We start from the raw sequence: 12,223 nt of genomic DNA, 5'->3' as shown, positions 1-12,223 counted from the left end.
TCTCCCGGCAACAGAGGAAACCGTAGCAGAACCTCCACAGCAGCATCAACTACCCACTTCTCTGTCATCAAGTTGATCTGATGGAGAATCAAGACACAGCCAGAGTTCTGAACACAGGAAGAAGACTTGAGATTACAGAAGATTAAAACTCCCAGTTTCTTGAGTTCTTTAATGTAATGCTAATTGGAGTGGAAAAGTTCTTTCCTCCAATCCCACAATGAGTTTGCTTGTGACCTCCAAGGGGCAGGCGGCAAGGAGTGGAATCAGAGTGTTGAGGGAATGCTGGTGATCCCCAGGTGGGAACTGAGGTGCCACAGCTGTTGCATATGTCCTGTCCATCTAATCATTGCATGTCCATTTTCATTGGCCAATGCCCATGCACCCATGTTTTTGTTTTGTTTTGTTTTTCTTTCTTTCTTTCTTTCTTTCTCTCTCTCTCTCTCTCTTTCTTTCTTTCTTTTTTTTTTTTTTTTGCTGAACTTATAATTACAGTTTTATAATAAAGGATACACATAGGGTGAGGTCTGGGAGGTTTCCAAACACAGCTTCCATGTCCTTGACACAGAGAATCAGGACACGTCCGTCTCCTAGCACATCAATGTGTTCACCAGCCAGGAAGCTCACACAAACATCAGTATCCAGAATTTTCAGTCTCGTTGATTGACTTATTGGCCATGTGGTTGAACTAAATCGTCAACCACCCTCTGCTTTGTGCACCCATGTTGTTAAGCACTGAATTTCACCCCTGGGCACAGGAGAACCTGCCTGAGCACTGATACCAGACCAGGAGGCCACCTCATCCCTCTACATCTCATTTGCCCAACCTAACATCTCCCACACTTACATCTCTTTGTGGAATCCCAACCTTCTTTAAGAACGCTTTGCCCTGTTCCATTGAAAGTTTGCTGGGGTCCATTGCTGCCAGTACTACCCCAAGGATTCTTTTTCTCTGTGGAGAGTAGAAAAGGAAACCATTGAATTTTGTACATCCCTGGAACACATACAGGATGCAGTCAAGTCCCATCCCTCTTCTCTGCCCACCATCTCAACTACTACCTTTTATTCAAAGTACATGTACATATTCTTCTACTAGGAACAGAGTACCAATTAATGAAAAATAAGCTGATACAATTTACAATAACCAAGACTTGGACACAGCCTAAATGTCTGTCAACTGATGAAAAGATAATAAATATTATATATTATATAATATATATAATTATATATATTATATATATAATATATATAAAATGGAATACTATTCAGCCAAAAGAATAAAATAATGCCATTTGCAGCAACATGGATGAGCCTAGAGATGATCATACTAAGTGAAGTAAGGTCAGAAAGAGAAAGATAAATACCATATGATATCACTTCTATGTGGAATCTAAAATATGACATAAATGAACTTATCTATGAAACAGAAACAGACTCACAGAAATAGAGAACAGATTTGTGGTGGCCAAGGGGGAGGTAGGGTGGGGGAGGGATGGATTGGGAGTTTGGGATTAACAAATGCAAACTATTATATAAAGAACGAATAAACAACAAGGCCCTACTATATACTAAAGGGAACTATATTCAATATCCCATAATAAATCATAATGGAAAAGAATATGGAAAAGAATATATACAAACTGAATCACTTTGCTCTATACCAGAAACTAACACATTGTAAATCACTATACTTCAATAAAATAATTTTTTAAAAATAAGGTGATAAAAATTTTTTTTAAGTTTCTCCACTATATCCATGAAAATTCAATTAACGATCAAGCTAGGAAGAAAAAAAGAGTACTTTATTCGAACCAAACTGAGGATGATAAGCCAGGAGACAGACTCTCAGAAGCTCTGAGAATGTTCCTCTGGTCAGGAGTTAGAGGTGCAGTTTTATACTTTAAAAGACAATGAATTATGTATCATATGGACAGGTTAACATTATACCTGAATGTCATCAGAGATACTTTGGTTAGGTATGCACGGACAGAGTGAACTTTTAGGTCAATAACATCCCATGTACAGGATGAAAAAGAAATATTAATGTTAAAAATTACAATGCTGGGGCTTCCCTGGTGGCACAGTGGTTGAGAGTTCGCCTGCGGATGCAGGGGACATGGGTTCGTGCCCCGGTCCGGGAAGATCCCACATGCCGCGGAGCGGCTGGGCCTGTGAGCCATGGCTGCTGAACCTGCGCATCCGGAGCCTGTGCTCCGCAACGGGAGAGGCTGCAACAGTGAGAGGCTCACATACCGCAAAAAAAAAAAAAAATTACAAGGCGGGAATCTGAAGAAAGGGACAATTTTTCTCAAAGTTTCACTATATCCTCCTGCCTTGAGAAGTTCCAGTTAATGTATAATGCAAGTGCAAATTGCACATTTGGAAAGGCCTGTCCCCTTCAAATGGGGACATGTGGAGGAATATTATGTGTGTCTCAATTCTGACTTAGCTCGACTATCTTGCCATAGAGAAATTTCTGATTTTTCCCCCTCAACTAATTAACATTTTATATTTAATAAATGCACATTCCATATTTAGAGACCTTATATTATATACCAGAAAACACTTGGAAAAAGTATTCAGGTAGTAGCTCTCAAAGAAAATTCAAGATATTTTACAATCTAGAGTTCCCCTTTGTCCATTTTAACAAAATTAAATATAACTACTTTTTTACATTTCTAAATAACATTAAGCTTTTTTTTTTTACTGCTTTTTTATCTCTGATTCATAAAAAATCAGTTTTCTTTTTTATTCTGATTCATGGCTTCTAAACTAATTATCATTGCACCGTGTTATGTCAAGACTATACTTTTTATATAGGATTTAGAAACCATCTACAAAAGCAGTTATTTTGCTCTATGCACAAAATGTAAGTCATTTTCAAATCCTCTCCATTGTATAAAAATATGGAACACTTCACAAATTTGCGTGGCATCCTTGCGCAGGGGCCATGCTAATCTTCTCTGTATCGTTCCAATTTTAGTATATGTGCTGCCGAAGCAAGCACTAAGTGTTTTGGTTTTTTGGGGTTTTTTTTTTTTGCGGTACGCGGGCCTCTCACTGCTGTGGCCTCTCCCGTTGCGGAGCACAGGCTCCGGACGCGCAGGCTCAGCGGCCACGGCTCACGGGCCCAGCCGCTCCGCGGCATGTGGGATTTTCCCAGACCGGGGCACGAACCCGTGTCCCCTGCATCGGCAGGCGGACTCTCAATCACTGCGCCACCAGGGAAGCCGGCAAGCACTAAGTATTTTTTAAAATGTGAAATACACTGCCACAAATCGCTGAAATCAAATTCCTTAAAATCAGAAATGAAATTCAAATGGAAATCATAAAGAAGAAAAAACAGGTAAACCATTTTGGGTCAAAACTTAGGAGCAGGACAAAATCTGACTTCAGGGGAAATTCTTTAGTCTAAATGGACACGTTATAAACAAACAAAAAACAAAAAAATTATCCAAAGTGTTCTGGGTTTTTTGTTGTTGTTGTTTGGTTTTGTTTTTGACCACACCACACGGCATGCGGGATCTTAGCTCCCCAAACAGGGATCTGACCCGGGCCCACTGCATTGGAAGCGTGGAGTCCTAACCACTGGATGGCCGGAGAATTACCAAAGTGTTTATCTTAAGAAAATGAGGACAGAAAAAAAATTACAGAAGGTAAAATAAATAAATAAAGAACGGGGAATTGGCTAACTAAAAATGAAACAGGTTCTAATGGAAATACAAATAGAATGCAACAGAAAAATATCTTATTCCACAGACTGTCATGAAAAGTAAATATAATTTATCATACTAAATTATATTAAGAAAAAGAAAAGACAACTTTGCCATAGAAACAGGAAAGAAAGGGTCAGAACATGCTATATCGGATATTGGGGCTGACTTACTTGAAGGTCTAGAATAAAGTACGCTTTCCTCTTCAAATTTCAATGACCAAAATCAAGCAGTGAGGAAGGATTTCCCAACCATAAAATAAGGTAGAATAACTCTTGCTTCCACATTGCACTAGGAGCTTCACACCTGAGGTGCTGCTCTGTTTTGTGTACAGGCTTAGGGTCAGGGTCCTGAATTTCAGCCACCTCCAAACAAGTTCTCATGAATACACTAGGATGAAAGATAGATGAACAAATTGCTTATAGTTTTATAAAGCCCTCGCTCAAAGGGTTCCACAACTGCTAAGCCACCACCACACACAAAACAAGTGCTTGGTGACCATTCTTTGAAAAGTCTGCCATTCATTGAAAAATTAACGTTTTGGAAGTATTTTGTGAATCAGTCACTGTGCTAAGAAATTCTATTAAACAATGAACTAATCCTTACCTCAACGTCTAAAATGGCCCTCTGTTGCTTGTTCCCACTCTCCTAGTTCACTGACGATAAACAGTAATGAAAAGTAAAGTGCACTTCTGCTGTCTGTCCAGAACCGCCCAGATATGTGGACACTGGACAAAACCACCAGAGAGAGAGTGGTTGCCAGGATGCCTGGAGAAGAGACCGCTGACCAGAATTCCTTCTTCTGCTGGGCTTTACACTGTCTTAGGACCCCCTGGACTTTCCCTCCCGTTAGTTAACCTCATCATCCTAACCTAATCACATGCTAACCAATCATCACCCACAATCCACTGACCGGATGCAATGTTCTATTGGGTGTTTACCATTCCTTCACACTCTCACTTTCTCTCAAATTTGTACATCTGAAACAATACGCTGTATTTTGGTCTTTGCCATTTTCTATGATTTTAAAACTACATTCGTATAACTATGTAATTTTAACAATATACACTATGTCTAAAATATTTATGCATATGTCGCTACGGGAGAGGCTGTGCATGAGTGGGGATAGATAGTGGGTATATGGGAAATCTCTGGACTTTCTGCTTCTATTGCTGTGAGCTAAAAACAGCTAAGGGCTTCCCTGGTGGCGCAGTGGTTAGGAGTCCGCCTGCCGATGCAGGGGACACGGGTTCGTGCCCCGGTCCGGGAAGATCCCACGTGTCGCGGAGCGGCTGGGCCCGTGAGCCATGGCCGCTGAGCCTGCGCGTCCGGAGCCTGTGCTCCGCCATGTGAGAGGCCACAGCAGTGGGAGGCCCGCGTACCGCAAAAAAACAAACAAACAAACAAAAAAACAGCTCTGAAAAATAAAGCCTATTTTTAAAAACATATCTCAACATGCTGGCTTATTCTTCTTGCATCTTGCCAATGAGAACTCAGTCTTCCCAGTGGCACTAGCTCAGTGACAACCCAGGACTTTGGAGACCCTGACCTCCTGGGCACCAATGAAAACCAAGGTTAAGAACAGCCTGGCTCAGCCAAGATACAGTGGCAACCTAGGTGTCCCTCAACGGATGAATGGATAAAGAAAATGGTGTATGTACATCAGTGGAACATTATTCGACCATAAAAAGGGAAAGAATGTTACCTTTGGTGACAACATGGATGGACGTTGAGGGCATTATGCTAAGTGAAAGAAAGCAGACAGAGAAAGACAAATACGCTGTGATCTCACTTACACGTGGAATCTAAAAAAGAGACTCAAACTCATAGATACAGAGGACAGATTGGTGGTCGCAGGGATGGGGGCACAAAAGATGCAAACTCCCAGTTATGAAATAAATGTCACAGAGATATATGTACAACATGGTGACTAGAGTTAAAATAGTTAACTGTGTATTCGCAAGTTGCTGAGAGTAGATATTAAAAGTCCTCATCACACACACACAAAATTTGTAACTATGTGTGGTGACAGACGTTCTGCCTGTGCCCCCAGGACCGGGTCTCTGATGCTTCATGGGGTTGGGAGGCCTCCCCTCTGAGGATGGCAGGGGCATCTCTGAAAGCAGTCAGGGGAGCAGAGCTCAGCTGAACCCCAAGGAGTAGGACAGCAAACCCGCAAAGCCTGGTCTTCAATGACAGGCACCCAGCCTGGTGGGAGAGAGGTGTTGGGACAGGAGATTTCTGACTAGCACACCTCTCGGAGTTTCCAAAAAGAAGAAGCCCTGAGGCCAAATGCCCAGTCCCTTTCTTCTCAGGGAGCTCTGCATTGCACTAAGAGCCACTGTGTATTTGGTGTGTATGTGTGTGCCAGCATGTGTTTTGTTATATTTGTGTGTGTGTATCTGTGTGTGTCTGTGTATAGGCTCAATTCATGTGTGGTAGAGGGTGTCCACTGTTATGGCTCTAACCCCATACTTGCAAACTGAGAGGCACTGGATAATGGACCTGGATAAAACGCAGATTTGTTTGTAGGAGAAAAAAAAACCCAAAAGATTAATTTGAACTCCATTTTTTTATGTTCCTTAACAAATCACAAAAGCAACCAGTGCTCATTTCTGAAAATTCAACAAAAGGTAAGTGTAGAAAATTGCGGTAACCAGCCAGCACTCTTGAATTGAGTAAGTAGCATTTGTTTGTCTTGTAGATAAAGGAATGGCATGTTTGACGATCTGATCCATATTGTCTATAATTCCAGCCTAATTGTCGTTGAACTCTTGGTATCATACTCCCCCTTTTTCTTGTATCTCTTTGAAAATCCTTCTCAGGTACTTTGGTTTCATTTCTTTGCTCCTAATTTAATGGTAGTTCAGCTAAGTGGTCTGATAATTAGGAAGAACTCACTTTGGGGTGGAAGAACGTGTCATCAGAGCAGAATATCCACTGAGACCCACCTCCAGGAATGGAAAATGGTCTTTACCAAGCATTTCAAGATCCCTTCGCAAATACTATCTAGAGACTTGTAATTGGTTTTGGTAATTAGCAACTTCTGAAAAAAAAGGTTTTCATAAATGTTCTCAACTCCCCAAGCCTGCAGGGTCATTGCCACTACAGGTGAAATGGTGATTGCAATTCTAAGGGGAGGGGAGGTCACAGAATCACAAACCCGTACCTCAGGGTCTAACCTTCTCACATGGTTGTGATCATACACTGAGCATGCAGACATGGGATGACTCTGGGAGAATATTTTCTATTTCGATCTGAGAGGCAAAGTCTATATGGTATGGGTGCCTATCAGGAGTAAATGTGGGTAAGTGATCATATAAAAAGAAGGGATTGGGCTTCCCTGGTGGCGCAGTGGTTGAGAGTCCGCCTGCGCTGATGCAGGGGACATGGGTTCGTGCCCTGGTCCAGGAAGATCCCACATGCCGCGGAGCGGCTGGGCCCGCAAGCCATGGCCGCTGAGCCTGCGTGTCCGGAGCCTGTGCTCCGCAACGGGAGAGGCCACAACAGTGAGAGGCCTGCGTACCGCAAAAAAAAAAAAAAAAAAAATGTTTCTAACGCTGATAATAACTCAACTGTCCTTATCAGGTCAGATTGTGGATGCTCAGAAAACTCCATGGGAAACAATGAGGCTTCCAGAATAGATGAGGAAACATGAGGGGAAGTTTCCCTATCCAGCTAGACTTTCTGTTGTTTCAGGATGCCCTGTTCAAGCACCAGTGCTAACCTAACCAATTCAATATGTATGGCTGTGAGCATAACTCTATACTGTTAGTCCCCAAGCAATAATGAAAACTCTCCATGATGGATTCTCGGTGCCCTGAAGACTAGTTACCTGCCCATAAATCTTAACTTAGGAAAGTTCATCCTGTTTCCAAGCACCTACCCCGATACCCTAGGTTAACTATAAAATTCTGGAATGGGCCCTGGGTGGTGCGGAACGCAGCTGTGAAAACTTCCAGATCTTATCATTGTCAGCCTGATCTAGATCCCACCCTGTGAGTAAGTTACACTATCATAGATGGATCCATTGATTAGATAAAGGTCCTTGCCTCCTTTCTCGGTCTCAAGATGCCTTCTCAAAGCCATACTTAGAAAATACACATGCACCCCAATGTTCATTGCAGCACTATTTACAATAGCTAAGACATGGAAGCAACCTAAATGTCCGTCAATAGAGGAATGGACAAAGAATATGTGGTATGTATATATACGATGGAATATCACTCAGCCATAAAAAAGAATGGAAAAAATGCTATTTTCAGCAACATGGATGGACCTAGAGACTATATATTAAGTGAAGTAAGTCAGACAGAGAAAGACAAATGTCATATGATATCACCTATATGTGGAGTCTAAAAAATGATACAAGTGTACTTATTTACAAAAGAGAAACAGACTCACAGGCTTAGAAAACAAACTTACGGTTACCAAAGGGAAAATGTTGGAGGGGGGTGTTGGTATAAATCAGGAGCTTGGAATGAACATACACACACTACTATATATAGATAGATAACCAACAAGGACCTACTGTATAGCACAGGGAACTCTACTCAATATTCTGCAATAACCTATATGAGAAAAGAATATGAAAAAGAATGAATATGTATATATATATAATAAAAATTAAAAAAAATATATCATGAACTCAAGAATTAAAAAAAAAAAGATGCTTTATCAGTTCACTGGGCATTTTTGTTCCCTTTGCCCTCGAACACAATGCAATCACATGAGATCAAATCATGGGGGTCAATGGGAATTGATCTGGCCGGTCTCTCACCCACAAGACCTTAAGAGATATTTATTTCCTGGTTACTTTTCTTCTGCATTTTGATTTGATCACATATGTATGTATCTGATACAATCAACTATAATTTGATATTTCTCATTCCCAAAATTTTAAGAAATTCTAACATATGTACATACTTTGAACACCATATATCATTTTCTGCAAATGTAAAATATTTATACACATGTCCTTATACTGTCTAATATTTTATCAGGACTTTTCTCCCAATTGTTTTGGAAAAATCTCCTTTTTACACATGTACCTATAGTTCATTGTGTTTCACCACTGTTTGTAATTTTTGTGTGTCAATGCACTGGACTTTTTGGTTATAATCCCTGATCCTATTGGTGAGCATTTATGTTTTTCCTTCCACTATCAATGCTCCCATGAATACACTTGGGCAATCTCCTTGTTGTTATAAACAGAAAGTGAGAAGTTGAATTGCTGAGTCATCATTTTCACGCATCTTCAGGTTTAGTTTGCATAATCATGTATCTCCTGAAGTGGTTAAGCCCAAAAATCTCACTAACTCCAGAGGAGAATCTCCAGCTCCCCACATCATAGGCACACTGGGTAACATCTGAATTTTTTTTAGTAGTATGTATGTGAAAACTTGGTGGTGTTTTTATTTGCATTGACTTTATTATTAGCAATGCTATATGTAATGTAACATAGTTTTCATCATATGAGTTTACTAACCTGTGAATTGTTTTGTCAATTGTTTTCCAATTTATTGTGAATAGTTTCCTTTTGTTTTGAATTGGTAGAAATTAAACTTTATATATCTGGATACAATTTCCTTCTGAGTGATGGGAATTATAAGTAGGTGGTTCCATTTTGTAACTGCTTTTAATGATATTTTCAGACAAAATGTACCAGTTCTAATGTTATGAGAAGTAATCTTGATGTAGGAACTTTGTTTAAATCCTGGCTAAAAAAAAATCAAAACCAATAAAATGTGTTTGAGTAATTTAGATTTAGAAGTATGTGAATATGAACTGGGTATTAAATGATATTTAAAATTTTTTGAAATAATTTTGTGTTATAAAGCCTGGGAGTCTTTTATTGTCTTTTATATCCTTAAATGATTACTTCCTAGAACTGATTTGATGGCCTCCAACTTATTTATTAGACAAATACATAATTCTACGATTTGCATTCAAGTCTATCATCTCCATGTCCCACCTAACCCCCACCCAAAGGAGAAGTTTGAGATGTATGATTCAAGACTGGAAAAACATTGAACATTTTGAAGAGGTCTTAAGGGTAAACAGAGATTCACTTTCTCTTCCTGTGTCAGGTTCCCCCGTACAACCACAACCAACAAGGTTCATAATCTCGCACCATCTCAGGCTGGGATAAGTGATAGGATTGTAGAATCCAATCAGCCAATAGGAACAAGCCACGCCCCATGAGGGTCTAATAAAAGGCAGGCACATCGCGCCTGTGGACACTTCTGACTCGGAACCGCTCTGAGAGAGGACCTTTTGTTTGGGCTTCAAGATGGAATCGGGCACTGAAGACCTACACCCGCACAGACCCTCCATGGAACACCCCACTGACCAGCCTCCCGTCCAGCAGGACTCCATGGAAGAAAGGGGCTCAGATGTGGAGGACAAACTATCCCAAGAAAAAGGCAAGACATTCTCTTCCCAGTGAAGAGACAGCCACGACCAAAGCCCAGATAGGGTCCTGGGCTGTTTGTCTGAGGCTGGAAGGAGGGATGGAATCAGGGACACCGAATTTGTGTTTTGTTGGGATTTTATTTGGAGATCGGTGATGGGAGACGTCCCCCAGCCCTATGGGGGCTTTGAGTATCCTGGCAATGATCCCCCGGAACCATATTATTGCTCCAGTTCATGTGTCTGAATGCCCTCGGTAGAGAGAACTGCCCACAAATACAGGCTAGGGATGGACTAAGGGCTTCTGTGTCCCTCGAGGGAGGACAGTCATCTCAGTCCCTCTTTTTCTCCAGGGTCAGAGCCCAAGACAGATGAGGAGGAGAATTCAAAGGAAAACGAGACACAGGACAGAAACAGCTGCACTACTCTGTCAGGTAAGATTTCGCTTTTCTGGGGTGGAGGGACAGGGCATATGGAGTAAGTCAGTCTCCCTGGGCAGGGAAGTGGGTGAGCTTTGGCAGCCAGGCCTTGCACATCCTGGACTGTAGGATGTGCAGCTGGGACACGAGCTTTGGTTGGGATCCTGGCTCCTTGTGTGTCCGGGATAGGCTAGGTTTCCAGCGTGCCGGGTGCAGGCAGTCATTCAAACTGTCACTTGATCCACAGATTCAGAACGCGGCTCCAGTCCGGAGAGCTCCAGGAAGAGGAAGCTCAATTCCAGGGACGGCACCTGCGAGAGAACAGGTAGGATCTTGCTTTTGGGTCCCCAGGTGTACAGAGAGAAAAGCAGGGAACCTATCCAGTGTGTGGGCCCAAAGGGCCGTGTTCAATGGCTGAAGCCGTTTGGAGACTCTGGGATCCAGGGAGCATTGGAAGGCCCAAGGTGGGCATAGCATCACCTCATTCTAGAGCTGAGGGGGCAGGGCAGGAGCAGGAGAGAGATGGGGTTTACGGAAGGGACATTGTGAGATCCTGGGAATGGGGGTCCATGAGAATCAATGTGGCAGGTCTCTCACCTACATGCTTGCTCCGCAGGGGCCTCTCCAGATGAGCGCAGTGCGACTTTGGAAAAGAAGAAACAGAAGGTCCTTGACTCTGGCCACAGCAGGAAGAGTGAAGAAATCCGGGATGCCCGCCCCAGGAGGTCCCAGAGGAGGCGCCCTGGGCGCAGCAAGAGGCCCAGATCCAGGTCCCCAGGAGACCAGCCGCCTCCACTTCGGAAAAGCCTCTTGACCGCCCTGCGCTCTATGTCTGTGGCCATTTATCAGGACATAGTTAATGTGTACAATCAGAAGGGCTATTCCCCGCTGCTCTGGGAGCAGCTGGCCCAGCTGCGGGGGCCTCTGTGCACCGCGGTGCTGACCACGTACGCCATGGCCAACCAGGCGGCCTATGTCTTCCCTGCTGAGGGCTGGCTTGTCCCAACCCAACTGTCGGCTCCCTGGAGTCCAGCCGAGGATGGAGGAGAAGGTCCGTGCTCCAAGGACAGTCTACCTCTTCCCTAGACAGGCTGTCAGTGGATCAGGCTTGACTTAAACTAAGGGTACCCAAGCCTAATCAGCAGAGACTGCAGTTCTGAAAGAGAGCAAAGCCCTGCAACTGCCCAGATTCTCCAAGGTGACCGGCAGGGCCAAGTTTTCACACAGGGTGTTCCCCATAAACACTAGAACCTGGGGTGGTCATAGGAAAGGAGTTTGAAAACTTGAGTCAAAATGGTGAAATCTGGGTTTCCTTGAGGACGAATACTACGAGGCTTTTAACATTCGTGTTAGACAATTGATGCGCCTTAGGACAATCAAGTTGCTGTATTAACCCCCCAGGCCTCTTGCCTCTCAGGAGCGCTAGCGCTGAGGTGCACATTCTACACTGGCATTATTTTATAGTGAGGAAAGTCAAGCACTACTTTGTAATGAGAACAAATATCAGGGTGTAATTCATATGCATTTGCATACTTTAAAGTGTAGCAAAGTAAACATATATTCGTATCCTTCCCCTTTTATTCGGAAAAGGCTGTAGCTCTTCCCTCCTTCACCTCCAGTCCGTGCAGGACAGATATCCACAAACCTTTAATAACAATCCACCTTGAGAAATGTTTATAGTTT

General features: G+C 42.6%; 1 protein-coding gene and 1 non-coding gene across 2 annotated transcripts; one reads left to right on the top strand and one right to left on the bottom strand.

Annotated features, from left to right (window-relative positions):
• Positions 1–2,897: 2,897 nt before the first annotated feature.
• LOC113606307 (U6 spliceosomal RNA) lies at positions 2,898–3,004 on the bottom strand. The gene has a single exon (XR_003427494.1). It is a non-coding gene; the product is annotated as a U6 spliceosomal RNA (small nuclear RNA).
• Positions 3,005–10,002: 6,998 nt separating this feature from the next.
• Positions 10,003–11,626, top strand: LOC113606276 (protein FRG2-like-1). Its single transcript, XM_027080391.1, has 5 exons — positions 10,003–10,154; positions 10,272–10,354; positions 10,475–10,555; positions 10,788–10,865; positions 11,157–11,626. Exons 1-5 carry the CDS (start codon positions 10,003–10,005, stop codon positions 11,624–11,626), a joined length of 864 nt encoding a protein of 287 aa, XP_026936192.1.
• The last annotated feature ends 597 nt before the right edge of the window (positions 11,627–12,223 follow it).

Source organism: Aethalodelphis obliquidens, unplaced genomic scaffold (genome assembly GCF_003676395.1).
Source record: "Aethalodelphis obliquidens isolate GAN/ISIS:26980383/991018 unplaced genomic scaffold, ASM367639v1 scaffold43, whole genome shotgun sequence".
NCBI lineage: Eukaryota > Metazoa > Chordata > Mammalia > Artiodactyla > Delphinidae > Aethalodelphis > Aethalodelphis obliquidens.
This window is presented reverse-complemented; position numbering and strand designations above follow the sequence as displayed.

What these genes read in the sequence shown, in the direction of transcription:
- LOC113606276 (XM_027080391.1), top strand. Translation starts at nt 10,003, where the DNA reads ATGGAATCGGGCACTGAAGACCTACACCCGCACAGACCCTCCATGGAA. An exon ending in GGAACCATATTATTGCTCCA is followed by an intron (nt 10,355 to 10,474) that starts GTTCATGTGTCT and finishes CTTTTTCTCCAG; the next exon opens with GGTCAGAGCCCAAGACAGAT. An exon ending in CGGCACCTGCGAGAGAACAG is followed by an intron (nt 10,866 to 11,156) that starts GTAGGATCTTGC and finishes CTTGCTCCGCAG; the next exon opens with GGGCCTCTCCAGATGAGCGC.